Source organism: Plecotus auritus, assembly GCF_963455305.1.
Source record: "Plecotus auritus genome assembly, chromosome: 9".
In the NCBI taxonomy this organism is placed as follows: Eukaryota; Metazoa; Chordata; class Mammalia; order Chiroptera; family Vespertilionidae; genus Plecotus; species Plecotus auritus.
This window is the reverse complement of record NC_137783.1, coordinates 150,380,503-150,406,951: the sequence shown is the minus strand read 5'-3', so window position 1 is coordinate 150,406,951 and position 26,449 is coordinate 150,380,503. Positions and strand designations below refer to the sequence as shown.

The window sequence follows — 26,449 nt, the reverse complement described above, 5'->3', positions numbered from 1 at the left end:
GAGTGGCCCCGCCCCCAGGCGGAGCCGGCGCCTGGAGCGGTAGCTAGAGAGCCGGCAGTGGGACCCCAGCGCGGGAGGCGGCCGCAGGGCGGGAGCCCCAGAGGTACCAGCGGGCGCGGGGGAATGGAGTCACCGCGGTCGGGCTGGAGGGAAGAACGTGGACTGGCGTGGGCTCGGGTGCTGTGTGTGTGGGAGGGGGGCCCTCGCCGCCTTTGCTGCCTGTAGCTTCCCAACCTCCCTTTGGGCTCCAGCTCCAGTCCCGAGTCGGCATGTCTAGTCCCTTGCCTCCGGCTCCCAGGTCCCCACTCTGACCTCTGCTTGACTGCCTCACCGGGCCAGTGTGCGAGTATGCGAAGGAGTGGATGCGGCCGCCCCCTGACTTCTCTCGGTGGCACTTGCAACTGCCCCTGCTCCTGGCTGTCTGCAGGGCTCCCCTGTTTTGGGGCTCCCCTTCTCCCTGGGTGGCCTCCTCCCTAGCCTTTGCACACCGCCCCGAGTCCAGGGCCAGGCCTGGGAGGAAACATCTGTCGCACCCCCTGGCAGCAGAAGTAGGGTCGTGACCTCCAGATGTGCTGGGAAGCATCCAGCGCCTTCTCCTGGGGCAGCCGGGCCTTCCGGATCTGTGGGGGCGGGGCCAGCCCCCCTTCCCCAGTGACACAGGCGGGGAGGAATGTCCCGGCCTCAATGGACCCTGTGTGAAGCTGCTGGGTGGGGGGCAGAGCCCAAGAACACCCCCCAAGGCACGGCCAGAGCCTGGCGCTGGGCCAGAGCAAGAGCAGCGCATGAGCTTGGACACGGAGCTCAGCTCGCACGGAGCAGGGCTTGCACAGACCCTCCCTCTGTCCCCCTCTCACCACACGACACTGCCCAGGCCCAAGGGCTTGGCACGTGGAGCCAGGGCCTGCATCTGCCTCTGCACACCTCACACATGGCCAGCTTTACTTTCTTCACCCTCCAGGCTCCCCAAAGTGCTGAGAAGGGATGGGATTGGTTAACCCCACTTTAGGGATTAGAGAACAGAGGCTCAGGGTCAGCATCAGAGCTTGTCCTAGGAGAAACAAGGAGGGAGACACTCAGCCTTGGAGACCTCCCCTTGCTTGGTTTTAGAGCTAGCTGAGGGGTGCACAGAGCCCCTGCCCCAACCCTCCCCTAGCCCAGTCCCACACAATGTTATTGGATGATGTATACAGACCCACTAGCAGCTGCCTGCACCCCTAGTGGCCACCTCCATCCGGGGTTCACACACCACCCTTTGCACCTGCCCCTGGCCTCCACACATTTCCGCACCTAGCAGGTCCCTGGGGCCTGGGGTGTCTCAGTCTTACATCCTGTGAGATCTTGAGCCTCGGCCCAACCCCCCATCTGCCCCACACTCTACACACAGGGACAGGAGTGGGCGGGCACGGCATTGTTTAGGCCCTGGGAATGGACAGACCCAGGCTCAAATCCTAGCTCTGACACGAAATTGCTTCAGGCAAGAGCATCCCCTTTTCGGGACTTCAGTTGGACTGCCTGTCACCTGGGTTCAGACCTGGCTGTCAGCAGCAGTGAGGCCAGAAAGGCAGAGATCCCCAAGGGTCTCAGTTCCAGAAAAGGGGCCCAGTCATTGTGACTCACTCCCTTGCCCCAGGCATGGCCACCGTAGCCTGCAAGAGGTTGAGCCAGGGCCTGTCCTTCAGGCCAGTGTGACTTGGGTCCCATGACTGAGCTGGTGTGACCCCACCACCTTCCTCAGGATGTGGGGCTGGGCAGGGGGCTGGGCCCAGAGTTGGGGCCACTTCCTGTGCCAAAGGAAGTCCTCTTGTCGTTCCTGCTGCCCTGCCAGTGCCCCTGGGGACCCCTGTATCCTTGAGGTTTTGAGGCCGTGAGGGCCAGGGCATGGAGACCTGGCCTCTGGGTGCTCACCTCCTCAGGGACCCCAGAGGAAGTGGGAAGGGCAGGGAGGAAAGTCTCTGGGGACAGGACGTCCTCCCTTTGTCCAGTGGGCAGGACCCAGACACCAGTGGCCCCGTGGGTTTCCCGTCCCAGCCGAGACAAACCATCTGTCCACTGGGCCAGACCTTGGTGGGGACCTCGGTCTGGGCCCAGGCCAAAGCCAAGGCGTGTGAGTGGGAACTGGGGCGCACTGGCAGCCTCAGGGCTACCCAGGCTCCAGATCCTCAGGGCCAAGCCCCGGCAGCCTAGCCCCGGCCCTGCCCAGCACTAATGGAGGAGGGGGCTGGAAACCTTAGCCCACGGGAGAGGAAGTGGCCAGGAAAGCGGAAGCGGCTTTGATGGTCTCAGAGGGGGCCGGAAGCCAACCCGCGTGGTGGAGGACCAGGCTGGAAACCTGGGTTCCTGTTTTCTCCCCAGTCCTGTCTGAGCAGCCCCCTCCTCCCTCAGGGCAGGAACCGGCCTGCCGGCTGGGAACCAAGCATCCAGCGTCGCCGTGCCCGCCAATGCGGCCGGGCCCCGGGAAAGCCAGGCCCGCTGCATGCCCATGTGGGCCGGCGGCGTTGGGAGCCCTCGGCGGGGCACGGCCCCTGCACCCACCGATGACCTCTTTGCCCGGAAGCTGCGCCAGCCAGCACGGCCCCCGCTGACACCACATACCTTCGAGCCAAGGCCAACCCGGGGCCCCCTCCTGCGCAGCGGCAGTGACGCAGGCGAGGCCCGGCCCCCCACGCCAGCCAGCCCCCGAGCCCGTGCCCACAGCCACGAGGAGGCCGGCCGCCCTGCTGTGGTCCCCACTCGACTCTTCACTGACCCACTGGCACTGCTGGGGCTGCCAGCTGAGGATCCGGAGCCCTCCTTCCCACCAGTGCCTGAGCCCCGCTGGTTCGCCCACTATGACGTGCAGAGCCTGCTCTTTGACTGGGCTCCAAGGCCTCGGGGGGCGGGGGGCCACACTGAGCCCGGCTCTGGGACCCTGGCCTCTGCTGAGGACCGGACTGCCCGCTCAGACCTGCTGCTGGAGGCACCTGGCTTTGTGAGTGAGCTCGGGGGTGAGGGTGAGCTGGGCCTGGGTGGACCGGTGTCCCCGCCCGTGCCTCCTGCACTGCCCAACGCAGCCGTGTCGGTCCTGGAAGAGCCACAGAACCGAACCTCAGCCTACAGCCTGGAGCACGCAGACCTGGGCGCCGGCTACTACCGCAAGTACTTTTACAACAAAGGTGAGGGCAGGCCGCCAGGGAGGCCCGCGGTCCCTGTCACCGTGGTGCATACAGGAAGACTCGTGAGCTGGCCTTTCCTGTCAAGCCCCTGGCCAGACGAAGGGTTAGGCTCTGCCTCTGGGCCAGGGCTGCTCTGCTGGGCCCAGCTTTAACCGCCTCCCTACGGCCAACCCCAGCCTCCACCCACGGCCAGGCACGCCCCTCTGCTTCCATCTGGTTCAGCCTCATACTCCTCTGGGCTGGGGAGAGATTTCCTATCTGCATTTCTGAGAGGTGAAAACTGAGGCCTGGAAACGCACGCAAACCAGAACCTGATTCTTGTCTGTGTCCAGAAGGGAGGGTCCCACACATCCTGGAGAATGGAGGGGGTGGGCAGGGTCATGGCAGGCTGCAGGCGGAGGAGAAGGCCGACATGGGGCCCCTCAGTCTGAGACAAGGTGTGCTAGGACGGGGATGCAGAGGTGGAGGGGCTTAGGGCCTGGGGTCTAGGGGCAGGCGCTGGGCTTGGTAGAATGTGGCCGGGCTTCGGGGGGTGGGTGATGAGATGGGGCCTAAGAGGGGGATTGGGTGATGGGTGTGGTCCAGCGAGGGTGGGACTGCTGGGTGGGCAGCAGGACTAGTCATCCACTGTCTGGGGCCCCCTCAGAACACCAGAACTTCTTCGGACTGGATGAGGTGCTGGGTCCGGTGGCAGTGAGCCTGCGGCGGGAGGAGAAGGAGGGCAGCGGAGGGGGCACGCTGCACAGCTACCGGATCATCGTGCGGACCACGCAGGTGGGCCAGGGTCATGGGGTCAGACGGCGGATTTCATCCTCAACAACCTGTCTGTGTCCTGAGTGCCCCTGCATTTCCTTCCCAGCTCCGGACCCTCCGTGGCACCATCTCGGAGGAGGTGCTGCCTCCGGGGCCCCCGAGGGGCCTGTCCCCGAGGAAGCTTCTGGAGCACGTGGCGCCCAGGCTGAGCCTGACCTGCCTGCGCCTGGGCTCAGCCTCACCGAAGGTGCCACGCACACTGCTCACGCTGGACGAGCAAGTGGTGAGTGGCCGGGATACCCCCAGCCCTATCGCTGGACCCGGTCTGAACCCAGCCTGCCCAGCTCTCAAACACCTAGCCCCGACCTTGATCCTGGACAGGAATGTAACCCCAGCGAAGCTGGCTTTTCAGAGAGGCTGCCAGCGGTCATCTGGAGCCTGGCCTCTCTAAATAAGATCTAGACCAGCAGCACCCATATCACCTGGACGCTTGTTAGAAATGCAGATACTTGGGCCCGGCCCCAGACCTAGTGCACGAGAGCCTGTACTTGAAGAAGATGTGAAGGATTGGGGAGGGAGTTGGGGTTTAGGAGCTGGGCTGGAAGTGGGGCTGCAGGAGGTGGGAGGTGAAATTAAAGTGGGGACCATGGTATGGACAGGATTAGCATGAAGAGGAAAGGTCAGAGCTGAAGGGGAACAGGTCTTGTTTGTATGGGGCCACAGTGCCTCGAGTTGTGCAGTTAACCCCAGCTGGAAAGGAGCCAGGAGCAAACAAGGAGCAGAGGTGGTATGGGACGCAAGGCCTCCAGAGTGGGGTGCCTGGGGTTTGAGGGAGCAGGGGGCAGGCTAGCTCTGAGATGAGGAGGATGTGAATGTATCTCGAGACGAGTGCACCGTATTTAGGATCCTTTCCATGAATCATCTCCCCTGTGGACACAGGAGAACCAACCCCCGCCCCGTCCTGTCCCACCTGGGACCTCCTCTACCCTCCTGAGCACTGGGGCAGACAAACGGAACCCACTTGATAGGCAAGGACACAGGTGGCTTAGAGAGGGTGGCGCTCAGGCCTGGGCATCAAGGCAGCCCCGCCTCCAGGCCAGCGTCCCATCCATTCCCCGAGACCCGGTGTGGGTGGGGCTGGGAGGGACTGAGGCCTGTGTCCTCTGCCTGTGCCTTCCCCGCCCTCCAGCTGAGCTTCCAGCGCAAGGTGGGCATCCTGTACTGCCGGGCGGGCCAGGGCTCGGAAGAGGAGATGTACAACAACCAGGAGGCAGGACCCGCCTTCACGCAGTTCCTCACCCTGCTGGGCGACGTGGTGCGGCTCAAGGGCTTTGAGAGCTACCGGGCCCAGCTGGACACCAAAAGTGAGACCCAGCCCTGGCCAGTGTGGCTCAGTGGATAGAGCATCAGCCTATGGGCTGAAGGGCCCTGGGTTTGACTCTGGTCAAAGGCACATACCTGGGTTGCAGGCTCAATCCCCGGTCCTGGTTAGAGCGCATGTGGGAGGCAACCAATCGATGTCCCTCTCTCACATCGATGTTTCTCTCTCTTTCCCTCTCCCTTCCACTCTCTCTAAAAAAAAAAAAAAAATCAATGGAACAATATCCTCTGAGACCTAGGAAGCTGGGGGTGGAGGGCGGGGGCAGACCCGTGCTGAGGGGCAGGATGCCTTGGTGAGAACCAACTGTCTTGTCACTTTTCTGTCTCATATTGCCTAGGGGTGGGGCCAGGAATGGAGAGTTCTTGGGGCAGCTGGGGACATGGGTCAGGGGCTGCAGAGGCAAACCCATGGGCTGGGAGGAGGGGCTGGGACTGTCTCCAAGGCCCCGGTGCCTACTGCCTGAGCTGGGGCCAAGGTGGTTTGGAGGCACCACGCCCTCCACCAAACACACATGCTCCACTCCCAGAGTGCTCTGCCTCCTGGCTCGAAGGGCCCAAGGCCCCTGGGAGGTGTTTTTATTGAGCGCCTCCTGCCTGCCTTCCATTCTCCCGCTGCTCCACACTGCTGGTGCCTGGGCCAACATCTGTCCTCTCCTAGGACATCTGTCCTGCCTCCCTCCTAGCAGGCCATTTCTTATTTCTGTCAACACTCCAAGCTGACCCCAGGCTGGCGGCTGGAACCTGTGGGGGAAGGGGAAGGGAGCCGCCAAGGCTGAAAACCTTGGCCATGGGCTGGCGGCATGCAGGGGTTCCACCTGCTGCGTGGGCCACAGAGGCTCCTGACTCCAGGCAGGGGTGGTAGGCAAGTCGCCCAGATTACCCTTTCTCCCTCTGTGTCCCAGCGGACTCCACAGGCACGCACTCGCTCTACACCGTGTACCAGGACCATGAGATTATGTTCCACGTGTCCACAATGCTGCCTTACACCCCCAATAATCAGCAGCAGGTGTGAGAGGCTGGGGTGGGGGTGTCAGGGGCTTCAGGGGGGCCAGGGAGGGGTGCTGTGGGGATGGCAATCTTTGAGCCTTGGCTTGAGCTCTGTTGACCTCCAACAACCCTCCCAGCTGCTAACGCTCCTCAAAGGTGGCGGATCCACCGGTGCCCAGGCTCTGCCCTGCTTGCATGAGGAGGGACTGGGGGCAGACAGGTCCCACTCACACACACACCCCACCATCTGACCCGCAGCTCCTGCGGAAGCGCCACATCGGCAACAACATTGTGACCATCGTGTTCCAGGAGCCAGGCAGCAAGGCCTTCTGCCCCAGCACCATCCGCTCGCACTTCCAGCACGTGTTCCTGGTGGTGCGGGCACAGGCGCCCTGCACTGCGCACACCTCCTACAGGTGGGTGCGCCAGCGGTCCCAGTTCTGCCCTGGGCAAGCCTCCCTGGATCCTTCCTGTTGCCCCTGACTACCGTCTTCCTCCCCGTAGGGTGGCTGTGAGCCGCACCCAGGACACCCCAGCCTTTGGTCCGGTTCTGCCCCTAGGTGGAGGCCCTTTCGCGGCCAATGCCGACTTCCGGGCCTTCCTGCTGGCCAAGGCGCTCAATGGCGAGCAGGCGGCGGGCCACGCACGCCAGTTCCACACCATGGCCACGCGCACGCGCCAGCAGTACCTGCAGGACCTGGCCACCAATGAGGTGACCACCACGTCGCTGGACTCAGCTTCACGCTTTGGCCTGCCCTCCCTGGGCGTGAGGCGGCGGGCGTCCCCTCGGGGCGCGGGGACCGAGCTGCAGGCGGCTGGCGCGCTGGTGTGGGGAGTGCGCGCGGCGCCCGGGGCGCGGGGCGCGGCCGGGGCCCAGGCAGGCAGCCCCGACCACCCCGAGGTGCCCTGCCTGCTGGGCATCTCTGCCGAGACGCTGGTGCTGGTGGTGCCCCGCGATGGCCGTGTCGTCTTTAACTGCGCCTGTCGCGACGTGCTGGCCTGGACCTTCTCCGAGCAGCAGCTCGATCTGTACCACGGCCGCGGGGAGGCGATCACCCTGCGGTTCGACGGCCCCCCAGAGCAAGCCGTAGGCGAGGTGGTGGCGCGCCTGCAGGTGAGACCCAGGGGAAGGGCGGGGCGCCAGGGCGCTCGCAGCCCCAGCCTCCGCGCGTCTGGGCGGAGCCTGCTGTGGGAGCGTCGCTTGGCAGTCCCAGCCCGAGTTTGGCAAAGCCGGAACTGCGGGGTCCTAGGGCAGGTGACCCTAGTCTCCGAGCCACGAGCCCTCATCTGTCGGGTGGGGGCCCTGGGGGAGGTCTGTGTGGCCTTGGACGAGGTTCCCGGGGCTGGCACTGGGGCGACCCCTCCTCCGATCGCCCCGCTTATGCCTCGCTCTGCCCCAGCTGGTGAGCCGCGGCTGCGAGACCCGCGAGCTCGCGCTGCCCCGCGACGGCCAGGGCCGCCTGGGCTTCGAAGTGGATGCCGAGGGCTTCGTCACACACGTGGAGCGCTTCACGTTCGCGGAGACGGCGGGGCTGCGGCCCGGGGCGCGCCTGCTGCGCGTGTGCGGCCAGACGCTGCCCAACCTTGGCCCCGATGCCGCGGCTCAGCGGCTGCGCTCAGCGCCCAAGGTCTGCATCACCGTCCTGCCCCCAGATGAGAGCGGCCGGCCCCGCAGGTCAGGACGCCGGCACGGAGGCGGGAAGGTGGGAGGGCCGGGCAGCTGCCACCGCGCGGGGCCTTCTGTGTCGCTAGAGTGAAGTGAGTAAATGATGTGCCCGAGTTCTACTAAAGCTTTATTTATAGACACTGACATTTGAACTTCATGAGTTTCACGTGTCATGAAATGTTCTGATTTCTTTCAACGCTTCTGAGCTGGCATTAGTTAAGAAACAGGCATACCTGAAAGAGAAAAGGCAGAGGCCGGACTTGGTCCCCACACAGTAGCTTTTGGATCTCTATGCTAAATGATTTACCTGTGTTATCTTTTCAAAATATATTTTTATTGATTTCAGAGAGGGAGAGAGAGAGAGAAACATCAGTGATGAGAGAGAATCATGGATCGGCTGCCTCCTGCACGCCCCACACTGGGGATCCAGCCTGCCACCAGGCATGTGCCCTGACTGAAGTCGAACCGTGACCTCCTGGTTCATTTGGTTCATTGGTTGACACTCAACCACTGAGCAACACCAGCCGGGCATACCTGTGTTATTATTTAAATCCTCGCAGCAAGGTGTGAGATCAGGACTATCACCCCGTTTCGCAGGTGGAGAAGTGGACAGAGTGACTTGCCCTGGATACACAGGGGCAGCACTGCGGTTTGAATCTAGGCCTGGGAACACGGCCTGTAGCCAGGCTGACGTTTTTCACTGTGAGGGAGTGTGGAGAGCTCTCCTGGAAGTGAGCCTCGACAGCTGGGGTGGGGCTGGGTATGCAGGGTGCTGGGGACGGGGTGTTCCTACCTGAAGCTGCTCCTCCCCCCCCCCAGGAGCTTTTCGGAGCTGTACAGGCTGTCTCTGCAGGAGCCCAGCAGGCGTGGGGCCCCAGAGCCAGTGCAGGAAGAGGTCCCTGAAGTGGCCCTGATGCCCACCACGCAGCAGATGCTGCACGTGTGCCTGAGTGACGGCAGCGGTCCTCCGGGGCCCGGAGATCTAGCCGAGGAGAGGACCGAGTTCCTGCACAGCCAGAACTCGCCATCGCCCTGCAGGTGCGCCCGCTCGGCCCTCCCTCTCTCCCCGCCCAGTGAGGCTGCGCAGGGGCCTCTGCAAGCCAGGGCCATGGGTGCAGCTTCTGGTGCTGAGCTCTCCTTGCTCTCCCCAGCTCCCTGTCAGATGAGGCCCCCGTCCTGCCCAACACCACCCCAGACCTCCTCCTGGCAGCCACGGCCAAGCCGTCACCTCCTGGTGCTGGCAGGGAGACACCCCCCACCCAGGTGAGCAGAAACAAGGCTCCGGAGCCCTACAAGCAGGGTGGGCACAGTGGTGATAGTGGGTGTCACTGTGTCCATACCCGTTTCTGCCCCTCAGGATGGGCCGGCCAGCCCCAGTGGCGATGAGGACAGAGGTGACCCGGCCCCAGAGATGAGGGCCTCCTTCCTGCCACGAACCTTGTCTCTTCGAAACTCCATCAGCAAAAGTGAGTGTGGAGCAAGGTGGAGAACAGGAAGGAGGTGGGCAGCGGGCCTGGGCTTCCCTGGCTGAGCCCACCTCCTGTGCCCAGTCATGTCAGAGGCGGGCATGGAGACTCTGGAAGACGAGTGGCAGTCCATCTCAGAAATCGCCTCCACTTGCAACACCATCCTGGAGTCGCTGTCCCGGGAGGGTGAGGCCACTGAGGGTGAGTGCTGTGGGGAGGAGCCAGGATGGGGCTCTTACTTCCGTTACCAATCTGCTGTTCCTCTTTCCCCACAGGACAGCCCATCCCAGAGAGTGATGCCAGGGGAACCCCAAAATCTGATGCTGAGTAAGGCTCCCCACCCTGATCTAGCCCCTTCACTGTGTCTATGTGACCACCATCTGTGCCCATTCAGTGGACTTCAGCACATACATATGTCTGAGAAGACTGGGGGGCCCTCTCCGGTGGGTCTGGGGCCAGCTGTGGTACTGACCTCTGCCTCAGTCCAGCTGAGTCTTGACCCCCATGTCCTCAGGCCAGAACCCACGAGCCTGTCAGAGAAGGTCTCTCACCTGGAGTCCCTGCTCAGGAAGCTGCAGGAGGACCTGCAGAAGGTGACAGGGTGGCTGGGGTTTGCGGGGAAATCGCAGGGCTGCCACTGGGAAGGGGCCCACCCTTCTGACTCGCGCTTCCTCGCCGCACACCCCTAGGAGAAGGCAGACAGAGCAGCCCTGGAGGAGGAGGTCCGCAGCCTGCGGAACAACAACCGCCTGCTCCTGGCCTCCAAGCATCTGGGCTCGCCCACCACTGACTTGGCCTGAGCTGTTCGGCCCAGCCTTAGCCTGGCTGTGCGCCTGCTCAGAACTGCCCAGGTCCTTCAGGGCACGGGGTCACACTGGGCCCTGGGCCCCCTCAGGAACTCTCCCTGCGCACAGGCGCATCTTAGCACTGCCCCCACTCCCCAGCCCATTACTGGTGGCGAAGTTTCCCCTGCCCATTCCTGTTTGTAAATATTCTGTGAGAAAAGGGGACTTCAGGGATTAAAGAAGCCACTGCAATTTGTGTCGATTGTGTTTGATACTCATGACAGGGGAAGGGGTTTTGCCCTCAGAGACCCCAGCCAAGCTCCCAGGACCTGTCAGAAAGGCAGGCCCAGGGGACAGGGCTGGGCTGGCGCTTACTGAGGGTCTCTGATGCGCGGCCACCTCTGGCTTCTCTTCCACAAACATTCATTTGGTCTGTGGGGAGGCACGTGGCCACACCCCACACCTGCTCTGCTTAGTTTCCAAACTAGGCCCGGCCAGGTCCCTGCCCTGGAACCAAACCTGATGGGTTGAGATCAGGGCCAGAGGGTGGATCTGCAGGACAGGGAAGAGATGGAGTTTAGGGGTCAAGGAGCCTGACCACCCCCTTTCACCTTGCAAGGCCCTACCCCCCCTCATCCTCACCTCCCATGCAGGCCCCTCCTTTCCTCTCTAGTCACCTAGCTCCCAAGCCTGGCACTCCCTACTCCCCCTCCCAAAGGGCCAGATCGTACATGGCCCAGTTCCAGAGCGGCAGTGTCTGTGCCTCAGTTGCCTGGAAGGTGTTTCTATGTCCTGGAGGAAATCAGTCCTTGACCTACTTTTCTCCTCACCAGCCTATGACCCCCTCACCAGGCTAGGCCCTTTCCCATGAGCAGGTCCAAACTTGAATTTCATCTAAACCCGTTTTCTGGATCTGAGGCCCCAACAGGGCACTGACTTGCCCAATATCACATGCCTGCCCGGCCCCTGCAGGCTGGCTGAGGCTCACCCTGCTGAGACCGGCTCTGTCCATCCATTAACTTAGGCTTTGGCTGATGGCGAGGCTTTGAGTCACAGCATCAGGGTGTCAGGCTTCATGGGAAGGTAATGTGAGGGCTGGGTTGTGAAGGCTGAGCTGAAGGCATCCGGGTAGCACCAGTCTGGGGACTACCGGACTGGCGTCAGGACAGAAGGCTGGAGCTGAACCAGAAAGGGCTGTGAGGGTGCACTAGGGATCCTGGACTAGCAGTTCCCAGCACTTCCAGCTTTTACCTGCTGTGGGCTATACTGAGCAGCCCTCCTGGGGCCGACTGGTCGCTCTCTGGGGGTGTCTGCAGAACACAGATCTGGTCATGTCGTTGATAGATGTTCAAAATGAGACTAATGAGGCGAGATTTGGCTGCAGGGAAAGCAAAGCCAGGGAGGAGGCTGTAGCAGCAGCCCTGGTGGGAGGTAGTGGAAGCCTAAACTAGGCGTGATAGGGGTGGAGATGGGGAGAAGTAGGCAGACTCGCCAGGACCTGGGCTTGGGGAGAAAATGCAGCATCCACAGTGGTAGCCCCTGGAGGAGGACAGGGGCATCGCTGAGATGGGGAGCGTAGGCTGGGGATAGCTCTGGTCATTTGGAACAGGGCTCTTTGGAGAGGGACGTCGGTGTGAGATGTCCAGTGGACTGGCACGCAGAAGAGAGGTCTAGGCTGGAGATAAGGATTTGGGGCTGGTGCGCCCTGAACAGGATGAGGTCACTCAGGAAGTGTGGGAAGGGTTTCCGGGGGTCACGGGAGGACGCTGCCGGACGCTGGGAATGCCAAGAAGAGCGAAACGAGGCGTGGCTGGAGCACCCCTCTATGCCTCAGGTTGGCCAAATTTCGGGCAGCTCCTGCCCCGTCATCCACTTCCTCAGTTTAGGGTTAGCCTTCTCACCAGACAAGGCCCCTCCTCGAGCTCCCCAGGCAGCCCAGTACCAGGCCTCCATCAAGCCCCGCCTCCCCGAGGGCTGCCTGGCAGGTTCGCCCGGGTCTTGACCCGGCCACTACGGTCAGGTTCCGCCCCTCGCACGGAACTGCAGTTGGCGCTGACCCCTGAGTAGCTCACCCTGTTTCAGGCCCCGCCGCTGACCCCGCCCCCTGACCAAGAGGCTGCAGCGAGGTCCACGCTAGACATTTTCCAGTTTCACAACATTCTGCGGCCCCTGCGCCCAGAGTCTATGTTCCCACGGGCCTCGCTAGCTGTTGTAGCAAGTCCCGCTGATAAATCGCTTGCCGCTGCCTTCAGCCTCCTGCAACAGCGCAAAACCCGGAACACAGACGTCATCTGCTACAGGACAGGGATTTTCCCTAAGCGGTTACCTGGCTTCCGGTCACAGACTACTGCATGTGAGCATGCGCACTCAGAAAGGCTGGTCCTAGCGGCCGGGCCCAGTGCGCCGGAATCCTGCTTTACTGCGCATGCGCCAGGCCAAACCGGAAATGCCTCTGTTCTAGCCCTTTGGGTCGTGGCCCGGCTTTGTTTAGGCCCTGCGGGGCTGCGGAGCTAAGATTTCTTAGGTCCTTGGTCCTGGCAGAACAGGATATCAAACCACAGACCTTTACCTGGCACTTACTTCCCCAACAGATACTCTCTCCCTTGGCGACCCAAAAGATGAGGTCCAAACCTTAGTCCAGCATTCTTGATCTTTTATAGCCTGGCCCCATTGAACCTTTCCACACCGTTGTCTTACCCTGCTCACCTACAAATGCTGGCTGGTCCCTTTGAAATCCACCTTCCTCTGTTTACCTACGAGCTGAAGTTCCCCACAGCCAATAGGGACCTGCGAGGCTTTCACTACGCTGAGAACCCCACCCATCTTAGCTGTCTTTCATGCACTGGACAGTGACTAGGGGTTTCCAAGGGCATCCTCAGAGGGCAAGCTCCCCAATGACTATTCATCCAAGTCTGTATCACCAATGCCCAGTCTGACGTGACCAGCACGAGTGTGATGAAAGAAGGCAAATCTCTGATAGGCTTGGCAACAAATTTATTAGTTCAGAGTAAAAGCAAGAGTCCAACTGCTTTGATTCTTCAGTAAAAACTGAGCCTGTTGACTGGAGAGCTGCCAGCCTGCCCTCCCCCCCACTCTCCAAACAACTCGCCCTTCTATTAAGGCACTTAAAAAAGGAACAGAAAAGTCTCAGACCTAACCTCCCTGGATCATGGCGAGGAGAGGGCCAGAGCTGTCCCACCAGACTCCTCAGCCACAGCTGAGCAAAGCAAGAGCCGGCAGAGACCTTGGCAGGGCAGGAAGTCCAGCCTCTCAAATGCTGGTGTTAGGCACAAGGGAAATGCCAGCACCACAGAAGAGCTGGTAACGGGGGCATCATTTTGGCTTAAGTGTAAATGAACCCATAATTTGAGGAAGACACTTGATAATAAGGCTTTGTGGCCTCCAAGGCATAGCTCCAGCCTGTCCCTCTCTCTAGGAGAGTACTAGAAGCTGGAGGGTGGGGATGGGAGCCTCCAGAATTTCCTAGAGAGGAGCTGAACATCAGGACAAGGGAAGGGTCTGGGTCCTCCCAACTCCATTTCCAGAGAAGTTAATGCTTCTGCTTAAGCACCTCCAAAATGAGAGAGAGATATTGCCAATGAAAGAATAAAATGCAACCCCCCACCACCACAAAGACATCACCCAAATAAGTTGGGGGCAGTTGGAGCACCCCTCCCCCCAGAATCCATAAGTGCTTGCTTTGGGAGGGCTTCCATCTCCTGCAACCCAGTGCTCTGGGCAAGGCAGGTGTCACCCACTTAGGAGCTGATTTGACTCAGTAGGGCTGAGAAGTCCATGTCTGCGATGGAGGAAAAGTCTTCATCCCCTGAGAGGAGGCCGTTGGAGAGGCCAGAGGCCCCCAGGGGAGCAGGAGCTGGGTCAGGGGGATTCTGGGACCCTGTCACCAGGCGTGTTATAGCCTCAGGGTACTCCATCAGCATGGGCTCCGCTGTGTGGGGGGCCATAGAGACACCCTGGTTCAGCATCTGCTGAAACTCAGAGTTGTCGACGGAAGCCAGGTCCGTGAACACGGCTGGGTCAGTATTATTGCCCAGCAGGGCCCCCAGGTCTTCATCAGCATCAAACTGCAGCTGTAGCAGGGCCTCTGTCAGTGTCCCTTCCCCTGCCTGGGTGGGCTTGGGGGCAGGCGGGGCCACAGCCTGAGCAAGGCTGGAGGCTAGGATTTGGACAGGGGCTGGGGTCTGAACCAGAGCTGGTGCCATGGCTGAGGGAGGGGCTGGTGCCAAGGCTGAGGGCTGGTTTGGGATCTGCTCAGAAGTAAAGACCATGGGGGAAAACTCCTCAAAGTTGATGGTGCTGAGGGATGGCGTAAAGTGATAGGGCTGGGGAGCTGGAAGAGAGACAGAGAGACAAGGGTCAGAGGAAGCCTGAGACCCACCCCGTCCTCTGTATCCCAGCCCATCAGTATGCACAGGACCAAGCCCTCCCTGTGGAGTCACTGCCAGCACCCTTTACCCAATCTGACTAGGCTGGGGGTCCAGTTCCAGCCCCACCTCCTTGGAGCCCTATCCACTCCAGCCCAGAAAGCTCTCCCACCCTTTTAGAGGAAGGGATGCTTTCAGAAGTCGGCTGGTAAAATGTCATCTTATAGCTGAAAAGTCAAGCCTCAGGAGGGCACGGGCCCAAGGAGTATCCAGTAAGTGTAGCCTGAAGCAGGACACTACTCTTTTGAGCCACACACCAGCACATACAGTTTGCTACTTTAGATGTGTTTTTTTGTTTCCCTAATTCAACTAAGAGCTGAAGGCAGAGACTGTGTGCTTTTTAACTCTGGATCCCCAGGTATCCAATATGGAGTTTCTAACTGGCACAGTGGTTCTCAGACCTCTCTGTGCGTTAGCGTCCCAGGAAGTAGCTGGTTCCTGACCACACTTCCAAAGCTCCTGATTCCACATGTGTAACGGCCCCGGAATCTGCATCTTTACCACTCTCCAGATGGCTCTGGCAGAGATAATTAGGCTCCATGCCCTGAGAAACATGAGCCCAACACACAGCAGTCTTCAGACACCTGTGGATGAGGCTGACCACTCTGTTCTCTCCCAGCGGGTGTGTGAGCCACAGGCTGAACAGATTTGAGCCTATAATTCCAGTGTGACAATGGGAAATCATTACCTGGCTTAGGGACGGAAGTTGAGCTGCGGGAAGGCACAGCAATGCGCCGGGGAGGGGGCCGGGGGTCGGTGGGTCCTGTGGAGCAAGTCTGGGTCAGTTCTTGGCCCCCAGGGTCTCCACTCCCCGACCCATGCCTTCTAACTCTCCCCAGCCCCCATCTCACCATTGAAAGGACTCTTCTTCATGATGCTCTTGAAGGTCTCATATGTCCTTTTGCGTTTCTCCTCAATCCGGTGACGATCATCTGGGAAAGTAACGGGGAGAAATGAGTCTTGTTCTTCTCAGCTAGACCCCCAAGCTCTCAAAGGGCTCTCAGGAAGAAGGTGATGAGCCAAGCTTTCCTGAAACCCTTTCTCCAAACCTTCCCGGTCAGTGAGAAGAGCTGCATGACACTCAATGACTCTTAAGAATCCCACAGCTTTCTGAGAAGGTCTCTGCTGTCTGAATCTGTCTCGTCTGAAGGGCACAGGAGTGCCTCCAAGTAAAGGGGCCCTGGTCTGGGAGAACAGGGGTCCTCATGAGGCCCTAATCTCAGCTTATCCTCTTCCTTGCACTGCTCACTCCTAGCTCATCTCCAGCCTCGATCCAGGCCTGGCGGTGATCTCCTTGTGCTCTGGGACAGCTGAGCCATGACAGGCTTGCTACGGCTTCCATAGAGGCATCTTCTCTGATGGCTTGATAGTTGAGTCTAGAGCTTTCAGGACTGTCTTTCTAACTATAGCAGCAACTGGGTAACTCCGAAGTACTCAACACCATCAGTCCAGAGCCAGCCTCATCATCCCTCCTCAGAAACCTTTCTCCTCCCGTGTTCCCTCCCCACCTGCCTGCCCTGTCACCAAATCTAGGAATCTTGGAATCATCCTCAACATCTTCCTCTCACTCACACCTTTCATTAACTTGACATTTATTTACCAACCACCTACTATGTGCCAGGCTCCATCCGAGCCACTGCGGATATAGCCCTGAGTAACCAGACAAGGTTCCTGGTCCCAAGAGCTGACATCCTGGTGACAGAGGGGCAGGGAAACAACCAAACACAAGTGATAAAAGCACCAAGGAAGACACCGGGTGACGTCAACAGTCCCAAAGGTGAGGTCAGGGAGTCTAGCTTAGAGATGGCCACGAAAGCACTGGGGCAGGCCCATCCCATGAGGATCCAGGGCCAAGCACTTCAGAGGCAATAGCTAGAACACAGGTCCTGAGGCGGGACGAGCTTGGTGTGTGTGAAACTCAGAAAGGGCTGTGGGGCTGCTGGGTAACAGAGGAGGACAGCAGCGTATGAGAGCGTCTCTGCCATTCCCTCTGCAAGGCTCACGCGGAGTCTTCTCTTCCTGGACTACTGTGACACCGTCCAGCATGGCCTGCCATCCTCCAGTCTCTCCCTCTCAGATCCTCTACTCCGTTGCCAGGGTGAGCTTCCAGATCTGCTCATGTCACTTCTATGCTTAAAAACTTGCGGTGGCTGCCCACTGCCTTCAGGACGAAACCCTGGATGAATGTCTTAAGCCTGTAACATTCAAGGCTCTCCTGCCTGGGCCTGCTCACTGCGCAATGTCACCTCCCACCACAGAGCTGCCCCAGACACGCTGTGCGTGCTCCAACACCCTGCCCTTCCCGGCGCTGGTCCACCTGCCTGGGGAGCGTGCCTCTGTCTTTCTCCAATTTCAGTGCCACCTCCTCCATGCTGCTGCCTCCAGCACATACCTCCCTCCGTTTCACAAGTCACTGTTTTGCATGTCTTCCTCGTGTGACTGAACCTCTGAGGTCAGGGACCACGTCTTAAGTCATCTTTGTGTTCACAATACCTGGCACAGGCCCTGGCATCAAGTGGGCACTCAATAATTATTTGTGGAATGAATTGCTGGCTGGTTTGGGGGTTGCTTTCCAAGCTCCTAGGGCAGAAAACAGGCTAGATGAGGGGCACTGGACAGAGGATCATTCTGGCTGTTCCTACTGTGGTGAGATGCACAAAAGCCTTGACCAAACCATGGCTGTGTGACAGTGACAAGAGACACAGCGTGGCAAAAGGACCCTGGAGCCAGAAGCCTGCATTCAATTGCTGACTCTGGTTCACTATCTGTGTGACCTCAGGCAAATCAGACGCTATCTCCTACCTCAAAAAGTTCCTGAGAATAAAATCAGGTGAGGCACCGATATGTTTGAAATAGAGGCAAGAGTGTAATAAGAGCTCAATAGTCTTGAATATTGTTATTATTAAGCAAGGCAAGAGAGAATGTGATTACTGTGGAAATCCCACCCAGCTCCAGCTTTAGACTCAACCACAGCCCCACACATCCAGCCCTGGCCTCGCTCTCCTCGGCTGAGTCACCCTCCCCAGCTGTGTCTGTGTACCTGTGTCTGGCAAGTACTGGAATTCCATGGGCTCGCTGAGCTCCCGATCTGAAGGCCGCCGCAGCTGCATGGAGACGCGCACGGGGGCCTGCAGGCTGGGGTCTGCATAGGGAGGTGTCCGGAACACAATGGCCACTTGTCGGTGTACATCGGCTTGTGAAAAGGAGCCTCGGGCCTCCCAGCCTGGTCCCGTGAAATACACTTCAATGTCCTCTGCGGAAGACGGAGTGGCAGTGTGGGCTGGTGTGCTCGCCTCGCCCACAGCCCGCCGCCCGCCCTATCGCTGATGCTTGTTCCCCGAGATACTCAGAGGCTTCCCCGAGGTGGTGGGGGAGCGTTTAAAGCCAGTTCCCTGACTTTCCATCTCTGCTCAGCCTTGCCCCTCACCCCTGCTCCAGAGTCTTGCCCTGCTTCCTGGAGTGTACCTTTCTGCACCTTGTCACACAGCAGGAAGATCTCGTCCCCCCCGAGGCAGCTCCCAGAGTTTCGGTTCACTCGGCAGATCTTGAGCTCTGCTGTGTTGGGGGCGCCTGGGGGGTGGGAACAAGGAAGAAAGCCCTGAACCACCAGAGGTCTCCAGGACTGGCCTACAGCAGATGCAACATCCTGGTCCATCCCAAAGTCAAGATTATGCAGAGCTTGCTGACCACACCTTTGCAGCCACGGTTCAACCATTCCCACTGGCTCCTCACCCCAACCAATTCAGCAACCATTTCTCCACCAGCCCCTACTATGTGCCCAGCACTCCTCTAGGCATGAACGCGACGACTCAAACCTAAGCATTTCCGCCCTCATGGAGCTTACAGTCCAGTGGGAACCAGTCTGGCCACACCTCCTTTCTCCACCTGACTTCAAGGCCCAGTTTATTACACCCACTTTGGTAATGAACCCTTCCCTCCTGAACCGCCCCCCCTCGCCCCTGTTCATTCTAGTTTCCTGTCCTTAGGGCCTAGAGCCCTTTTATTTTATTTTTTAGAATACTTCTATTGGTTTTTAGATAGAGAGGAAGGGAGAGAGAGAAACATCAATGTGAGGACATAACATGAATAGGCTGCCTCCTGCACGCCCCCCACCGGGGATCAAGCCAGCAACCCAGGCATGTGCCCTGACCAGCAATCAAACTGGTAACCTTTTGGTGCAAGGACAATGCCCAACCACTGAGCAACACCGGCCAGGGCAAGCGCCCCTTTGTTTTCATTCATCCTTTTGGTTATTTCATTAAAGACGGCAGTTACTCAATGTCAGCCCGATTGATCTGTGAACTTCCTGCCAGCTTTCATCACTGAATTATTACTTTCTAACATTGTCTGCTTCTGGGAGTTCATTTCCTGGAGTCATCACTACAGTTCTGGGCACGCCATCCTTTCATCTAACTCCCTGCCGGCCTGGAAGCTACACCACAAGGCGGCTGAGTCCTCTCTGCCGTGTCTCCCAGGCCAGCAGGACTGGACACAGAGAGATGATGAAAAGGCCAGATGACCGAACGGAGCCAAAGGGCCCCTCGCAGGCCATAACCACCAATTCCTTCTCCTCACAGGCCCATTCCTCTCCCTTCCTGCACTCCCTGGCCACTCACGGTTGTCAAAGATGGGATGAGAGAGGACAGGTGACAGGCAGAGGGGCCTGCCTGATGGGTCCCGCACTGTCACCTGGAAGCAGAGCCGCACAGCATTCAGGTCGTAGTCTCCGCGCTGCTCTTCTACGGGAACTGCCAGAAAAACGGGTGGTCAGCAGAGCCGGGGCAGGGGTGGGGGCAGGGAGCTCTGGGCTAGGAAGGGCTGTTGGAGGGTGTGTGAAACAGGAGGCGTCCTGGAGGAGGAGAAGGTTCTAGACCCATCACTGACCTGTGTGACCCTGGCTGTCATGTCCCCTCTCTGGGTCTGTTTCCCCAATGGTAAAATGGGAGTGACCGAATGGCCAGCAAGATTCCATCTGTACTGTGAGTCTTGGCCAATGAGGGAGATGCAGGGACGTGGCCTTGGAAGGGTGACAGAGGGTGGGGGTGCTCCAGGCGGGCCCAGGCCTTCACCCCCTCAGCCCTCACCTTGGAAGGGGTTGTTGTTGGTCTGGATGCGCTGACTGATGGCCTGCTCCAGGTCCCGCTTCTTCACACATTGGATCCCCAGGTTCTGGAAGCTGAGTTCCCCCAGGCATCAGTCGCACTGTCTCCAGCAGCGCCTGGGCCCTCCTGCCTCACCCAGTCTGTCCCTTCCTTCCTATCCCCTCACCAGACCATCACTCCATGCTTACCCCTCTGGAATGGCTTCCCACTGTGCTGCAATGAAGCCCACTCCTTACTCTGGCTCACAAGACCCTCTGCCTGTGATCTGGCCCTAGACACAGCCCCTGCCAGCTCCCTACCCTCAGTCACAGCGGCTTTTCTGTCCTCCAAACATGCTAACCTCATGCCCACTTCAAGGCCTCTGCACTTGTTCATTCTTCGCGGAATGTCCTCTCCGTGCCTCCCTGCTCCAGCTCACCCTCATCTTACCTGGAGGAGGCCTTCCTGAGCCTCCCAGTTCAAAGCAATGAGACCAGCTCCCTCGCCTCCCCACCCCAGGCTATTCTCCCGACTTATTCCTGTTTCATCTTCATCATTAGATTATTACTCTCAAACAGTATTTTGCTTATTATTTATGTTTTTATTTACAGCCTGTCTCTGTCAACTGGTATGTAAGCTCCAGGGGAGACTGTTGGTTCTGTGGTTTTCTTTCTAGTGAGAAAGAGATGTTCCAGCCACACGGGTTGGGGTCAGAGGTAATTAGGGACCCAGCCCCATCTGATATGGCTTCCCACTTGCACTGCAATGAAGATCTGCTTCAGATAGTAGACACATACACATCATTTCAAGACAAAGGAAATCTGCCTGCGGAGCTGGGGACAGAGCAGCAGTAAGAATTGTGCCCCGTGTCCAGAAAGAAGTAACTCTGTAACAGTGACACTGGCCCTCCCCTTGACCTCCCACCTCACCCTGAAGCTCTGCAGGCCTGGGGGAGCTCACCTGTGGATGCAGCGGTCCGGGCAGAGCTCAGCCTCATAGAAGCCATCCCGACAGTCTTTCCCTACCAGCTCGTGGGGGTGAGGCCGATGCGGGGGGTCCTTGGTGACCAGGGAGATGCGAACCGTCCCTGGCCCCGTGTAGCCATTGATCTGTCCAAAGCACAGAGAGCACGCTGGAGGCTCAGGAATTCCAGACACAGATTTCACGGGGCCTGGAGGCAAACCTTCCCCACCGACCCAGGCCCTGCAGGCCCTGCTGACCTTAATGGTGGGGTGGGTCTTGGTGGTATCCGTGCTCCTCTCGCCGGGGATACTGCCCGCCGAGCGGCCCTCGCACTTGTAGCGGAAGCGCATGCCCCGCTGCTTGGGCTGCTCGATGATCTCCACGAAGGGGCCAGGGGCCTGGGCGGGCTCTGCGGACACACAGCCCCCATCAGGCGGCGCCCCGCCACCCCCAACGCTGGGCAGCTCTCCGGGAGGAAGGAAGGTCCACTTACCGGAGGGGAAGATGAGGGGGAACAGGTCTGAAAGGGGAGGGAGAAAAGGGTCAGCACAAGCCCCTTCCCAGCTCCACCAGGGAGGGCCTCCCAGGGAAACTGAGTCAGGGCCTGCTCCCTGGAACCTGAGCGAAATTCAGGGGTGGGAAAGGAGCCAGGAACACCTGTGTCTTAGGGAACACTGGGATGGCGTTCTCCCTTTACTCGGGGAAACTGAGTCACGGCCCTTTCTACTTTCCTAAGGAAAACGACGGGGCGGCACCTCCCACCCGGATCCTAAGAGGAAACTGAGTCAGGCACTTTCTCCCCTAACAGGGACACGAACTCAGAACTGCCCCCAGGAGTCCGGGGGGAAACTGAGTCAAAGCCCCCCCTTCCGCCACCTACTGAGTCCAGGTCCCGTCCACCCAGGAGAGCAAGTGAGTCAGCCCCCGAGCGCCTGCCCCGCCCCACGGCCCCTCGGCGCAGGAAGGGGCGGAAGGCGGCGCGGAGGTTCCCGCCGTGGTCCCCGCGCCTCCGCACGGCCATCCCCCAGGGTCAGGGCGCGCTCTCACCGTCCATGGCCGGGGTCCCGGGATCCCGGGGGCGGGGCCGGGGTCGCAGCTGGGCCCGCGGCGCGCGCTACTGCAGAGCCATTCGCCAGAGGCGGAAATGCGCCGCGCGCGCCCGCCGCCGCGTCACTGCCGGGAACTGGCCGCGCCTGCGCGCTGCGTCCCACCGCTGCCGCCGCCGCCGCCGCCGCCGCTCCGCGCGGGAGGCTACCGGCGCGCCCGGCTCCGAGAGGCTGCGCGGGGCCGGGGCCGGGGCCGGGGCCGAGTGTGCGCCGCGCCGGGGACCGGGGGACTTCTGGCCCGCAGGCCGCTGGCGGGGCGGCCGGGTTCGGCTCGCTCCTCGGTCTGCGCCCCGCCTGGAGGGCGGGCCCGGCGATTACAATGTTTTTAGGGGATTTCGGGGCCCCCTCCTGCGGCTCGGAGGAGTTGATGATGTCACCCCGGGCCGGGCCTGGAGCCCAGCCAGGGTTGCTGAGCTGCGGCCGCCCGCCCTGCAGGGAAAGGCGCAGGCCTGCTCAGACCGCAGAGCCGAGCGCTGAACCCGCTCGGTTACCTAATCGCTGGAAGGTGTCTGTGTCTGTCGCCGCAGAAGCAGTTGTTAACTTCCCACCCGCCCCGACCTCGCTGCCGCGGGGGCGGGGGCGGACCTCTCCACCCGACCGTGCTTGGATGGGGGGTTGCGGGGAGCTGCTACGCGCGAGGGGCGACCGAAGCTCCGCGCTGCGTCCGCTCCCGAGGGCCCAGGGGTCGTAGCCTCGCCGTTCAAGCACGGGTTTGGGGTACATCACACCGCCAGCCCTCGGGGCACTGGGCGAGCAGGAGGCGCCCAGGTGGTGTATCACCGGGGCCTGACGCCTGCACCTAAGAAGGGCCGGGACCCCCAGTTGGGCCGCTTGGCCCATAATGTACCGCCGCCCCTGCCGCTCCCCAGCGCCTCCTGTTAGGGACAGAAGTTGGCCGAAGTGTTTCCACTAAGTAATTGTCATGTGACCCCTACGCGGGGGTCCTCAAGCGAAGCCCGCGGCGGCGTTAGTGCTGGATAGGGGTGGAGGCCCAGGCCAGTTCCTCATCCCAGAGGCAGGATGCTTCCGGGCGGGCGGCGGAGTCTTCCCCAGATGGAAAAACACTTTATTTTCTATGAATTCGTTCTAAATTAGGGAATCATGTGGGAATTGGAAAAGATGGGAAATTCTGAGTTGCTTTCTCAGGCCCTGAAAAAACAGGAAGAGAAAAGTGAAAACAGTTACCAGCCTCCCACTCATTTTAGTTTCTCACATGGCTGGCCCGGATTAGTCAAGTCAGTTTACTTTTCTGAGGCGCCGGCTTACGATGAACAGAATAGGTTAATTATAACCTTTGCTTAATGACATGCAATCATCATTGACCCTTGCATGATCCTCTCTTTAAAAATTCATATAGCCCTCGCTGGTTTGGCTCAGTGGATGGAGCATGGCCTGCGGACTGGAAGGGTCCCAGGTTCAATTCCAGTCACTGGCACATGCCTGGGTTGGGGGCTCAGTCCCAGGTGGGGGGCATGCAGGAGGTAGCCGATCAATGATTCTCTCTCATTATTGGTGTTTAAATCTCTCCCTCTCCCTTCCTCTCTGAAATCAATAAAATATATTTTTAAAAAATAAAAAAATTCACATATATTTAGAATTTAAGTAAAAAAATTGAATTCCATTGTACCCACTGCAAAACTCAAGGGCTGGATAGAATACCACCAAGACTTACTAGTATATCTACCCGTGTGCTCTGCACCTGTCCCTCCTCTCCTTATCCCCTGTCCAGGGCATCACCACCCAGAAGTCTGTATTTGCTATACGTGCTTACATATACATGCCTACACAACAGGTTGTTTGATTTTGCTTAGTTTTGAACTTTTATGAAGAGCATCATATTATTTTTGGTCTTTGTTACTTATTTTTTTAATTCAACATATTACTAAGTTTCATGTGTTTCATAGTTCATACATGTTTTATGGCTGTTTACTATGCTGTTGGGTAAATAAGCCACCGATTATTTGTTCATCCTGAGGGTGGCCATTTCAGTTTCTAGTTTTTTGCTATTATAAGCAGTGTGATTAAGAGACATCCTGTGAGCCCTAGCTGGTTTGGCTCAGAGTCCCAGGTTAGATTCCAGTCCGGGGCACATACTTAAGTAGCAGGCTCCTCCTGGGCCCCGGCCCTGGTAGGGGCGCTTGCAGGAAGCAACCAATTGTGTTTCTCTCACATCAATATTTCTTTCCCTCTCTCTTCCACTCTCTAAAAATCAGTGGAAAAATATCCTTGGGTGAGGATTAGTTTTTAAAGAGAGAGAGAGAGAGAGAGAGAGAGAGAGAGAGAGAGAGAGAGAGAGATCCTGTGGCCTTGGCCAGTGTCACTCAGTGGTTAGAGTCTGGGACAGCACACCAGAGGGTCGTGGGTTCGATTTCCATCAAGAGCACATACCTGGGTTGCAGGTTCCATCCCTGATACCCATCCCTGGCCCCTGACAGGCACTTGCGGGAGGCAACCAATTGGTATGTCTCTCTCTCTCATCAATGTTTCTCTCTCTCCTCTATCTCTTTCCCCCTCCCTCCCTCCTTTCTACTCTCTGTGAAAAGCAATGGGAAAAATATCCTCGGATGAGGATTAACAAAATAAATTGAACTTTATCAATATTTAAAACTTCTTTGCATCAAGGAAGCTTTAAACAGTAAAAAAGCAACCCACAGAATGGTAGAAAATGTTACAAATCACATATCTGATAAGGATCAAATTCATAATATATAAATAACTCCTTAAACTTAACAAAAACCAAATAACCCAATTCAAACAATGGGCAATGGACTTGAGTAGACATTTCTCCATAGAAGATAATAAAAGGGCCAATAAATAAGCACATGAAAAAATGCTCAACATCCTGGCCAGAGTGACTTAGTATTTGAGCCTTAACCTATGAACCAGGAGGTCATGTTCAATTCCTGGTCAGGTAATAGGGTTCAGGCTCCATCCTCGGTTGGGTGTGCAGGAGGCAGCCGACCAATAATTATCTCTTATCATTGATGTTTCTATCTCTCTCCCCCTCTTCCTTTTCCTTCCTCTCTGAAATCAATAAATATATATATGTGTGTGTGTATGTGTGTGTGTGTGTGTGTGTGTGTGTGTGTGTATATATATATATATTTAATTTTTTTTTTTTAAGGAATGAGCCCGGCCAGCATGGCTCAGTGGTTGAGTATCAACATATGAACCGGGAGGCCAGGGTTCGATTCCTGGTCAGGGCACATACCCAGGTTGTGGGCTTAATCCCCAGTGAGGGGCATGCAGGACGCAGCCGGTCAATGATTCTCATCATTGATGTTTCTACCTCTCCCTCTCCCTCTCCCTTCCTCTCTGAAATCAATACAAATATATATATTTTTTAAAGGAATGAAATTCTGATACATGCTACCACAAGGACAAACCTTGAAAACATTCTAAGTGCAGTAAGCCAGGTGCAAATGGGCGGACATTGGATATTCTACTTATATGGGGTACATAGTCAAATTCATAGAGGCAGAAAGTGGAATAATGGCTACCAATGGCTAGGATAGCAAGAATGGGGAGTTAGTGTGTAATGGACACCAAGTTTATGTTGGGGGATAATGAAAAGATTCTGGAGATAATGATGATAGTTGCTCAACAATGTGAATGTACTTAATGCCACTGAACTGTACACTTAAAATGGTTAAAATGGTAAATTGTATGTACTCTTTACCAAAGAATATAAATTATCAATGATACTAATCAGTTATTCATTTGATCTACCTCACACTATACACAAAACACTCTCAGAATAACAATACCAACTCTATCACCAATAATGTGATTACTGAAACAGAACGTATTTTTGCATTTGTAATTTTTGGTACATATCCATTATCAAGTTAAGGAAGCTCCTTTCTGCTCTAGCTGGTTTGGCTCAATGAATGGAGTGTCGGTCTGCGGGCTGAGGGGTCCCAGGTTCGATTCTGGCCAAGGGCACATGCCTGGGTTGTGGGCTCGATCCCCAGAAGGGGGCGTGCAGAAGGCAGCGGCAGCCAATGAATGATTCTCTCTCATCATTGATGTTTCTCTCTCTCTCCCCCCCTCTCCCTTCCTCTCTAAAATCAATAAAATATATATATTTTAAAAAGGAAGCTCCTTTCTACTCTTCATTTACTAAGAATGGTTATAAGAAATCGGTATTGGTTTTTATCAAATGCTTTTCCTGCATCTATAGAGAAGGTCATAAGATTTTTCTCCTTTATCTGTTAATGTAGAGTATGACATAGATTTCCTAATAGTAAACCATCCTGTATTTTGGGATAAACTTAACTTGCTCATGGTGTTATATTGTTGAATTTGATTCACTGGTATTTAGGAGAGGGTTTTGCAGCTCTCTTTGTAAATGAAATGGCTGTAGTTTCCCTTTATATTTTCCTGGCCTTGTCTAATTTTGGTATCAAAGTTGTATCAGCCTCACAGAATGATTTGAAGAAAAATACCCCCTTTTCTTTTCTCTGGAAAAGTCCACATAAGTTTGGATACTTTGTTCCTTAAAAGATTTTGTTGTTGTTGTAAATCCTCACCCGAGGATAGGATATTTTTCCATTGATTTTTAGAGAGTGAGAGAGTGGAAGGGAGGGGGAGAGAAACATCCATGTGAGAGATGCACATTGATTGGTTGCCTCCCACACGCACCCGGACCACCAGGACCAGGGA

The 26,449-nt window shown here is 57.6% G+C and overlaps 2 protein-coding genes across 6 annotated transcripts; one reads left to right on the top strand and one right to left on the bottom strand.

Moving 5' to 3' along the window:
* The first annotated feature begins 27 nt into the window (after positions 1–27).
* On the top strand, positions 28–10,445 carry SIPA1 (signal-induced proliferation-associated 1). Of its 4 annotated transcripts, XM_080687575.1 has the most exons (16): positions 28–103; positions 2,383–3,152; positions 3,799–3,926; positions 4,012–4,188; positions 5,095–5,269; positions 6,188–6,291; positions 6,531–6,688; positions 6,777–7,386; positions 7,673–7,947; positions 8,758–8,976; positions 9,090–9,201; positions 9,296–9,404; positions 9,489–9,605; positions 9,680–9,731; positions 9,919–9,997; positions 10,094–10,444. In XM_080687575.1, exons 2-16 carry the CDS (start codon positions 2,474–2,476, stop codon positions 10,202–10,204), a joined length of 3,105 nt encoding a protein of 1,034 aa, XP_080543701.1. In that variant the 5' UTR covers positions 28–103; positions 2,383–2,473; the 3' UTR covers positions 10,205–10,444. The 4 variants fall into 4 exon arrangements, with proteins under 4 accessions (XP_080543701.1, XP_080543698.1, XP_080543699.1 ...); XM_080687572.1 differs by having other exon boundaries at positions 9,489–9,731; positions 10,094–10,439; XM_080687573.1 differs by having other exon boundaries at positions 58–103; positions 2,353–3,152; positions 9,489–9,731; positions 10,094–10,439.
* Positions 10,446–13,162: 2,717 nt separating this feature from the next.
* Positions 13,163–21,865, bottom strand: RELA (RELA proto-oncogene, NF-kB subunit). 2 transcript variants are annotated; one of them, XM_080642395.1, is made up of 11 exons: positions 21,726–21,865; positions 21,172–21,198; positions 20,936–21,087; positions 20,676–20,824; positions 19,719–19,810; positions 19,251–19,382; positions 18,100–18,204; positions 17,675–17,887; positions 15,486–15,566; positions 15,323–15,397; positions 13,163–14,540 (listed from the first exon to the last, which is right to left on the bottom strand). In XM_080642395.1, the coding sequence occupies exons 1-11, from the start codon at positions 21,730–21,732 to the stop codon at positions 13,948–13,950; spliced, it is 1,626 nt and encodes a 541-aa protein (XP_080498521.1). In that variant the 5' UTR covers positions 21,733–21,865; the 3' UTR covers positions 13,163–13,947. The 2 variants fall into 2 exon arrangements, with proteins under 2 accessions (XP_080498521.1, XP_080498520.1); XM_080642394.1 differs by having other exon boundaries at positions 20,676–21,087.
* Positions 21,866–26,449: the final 4,584 nt, after the last annotated feature.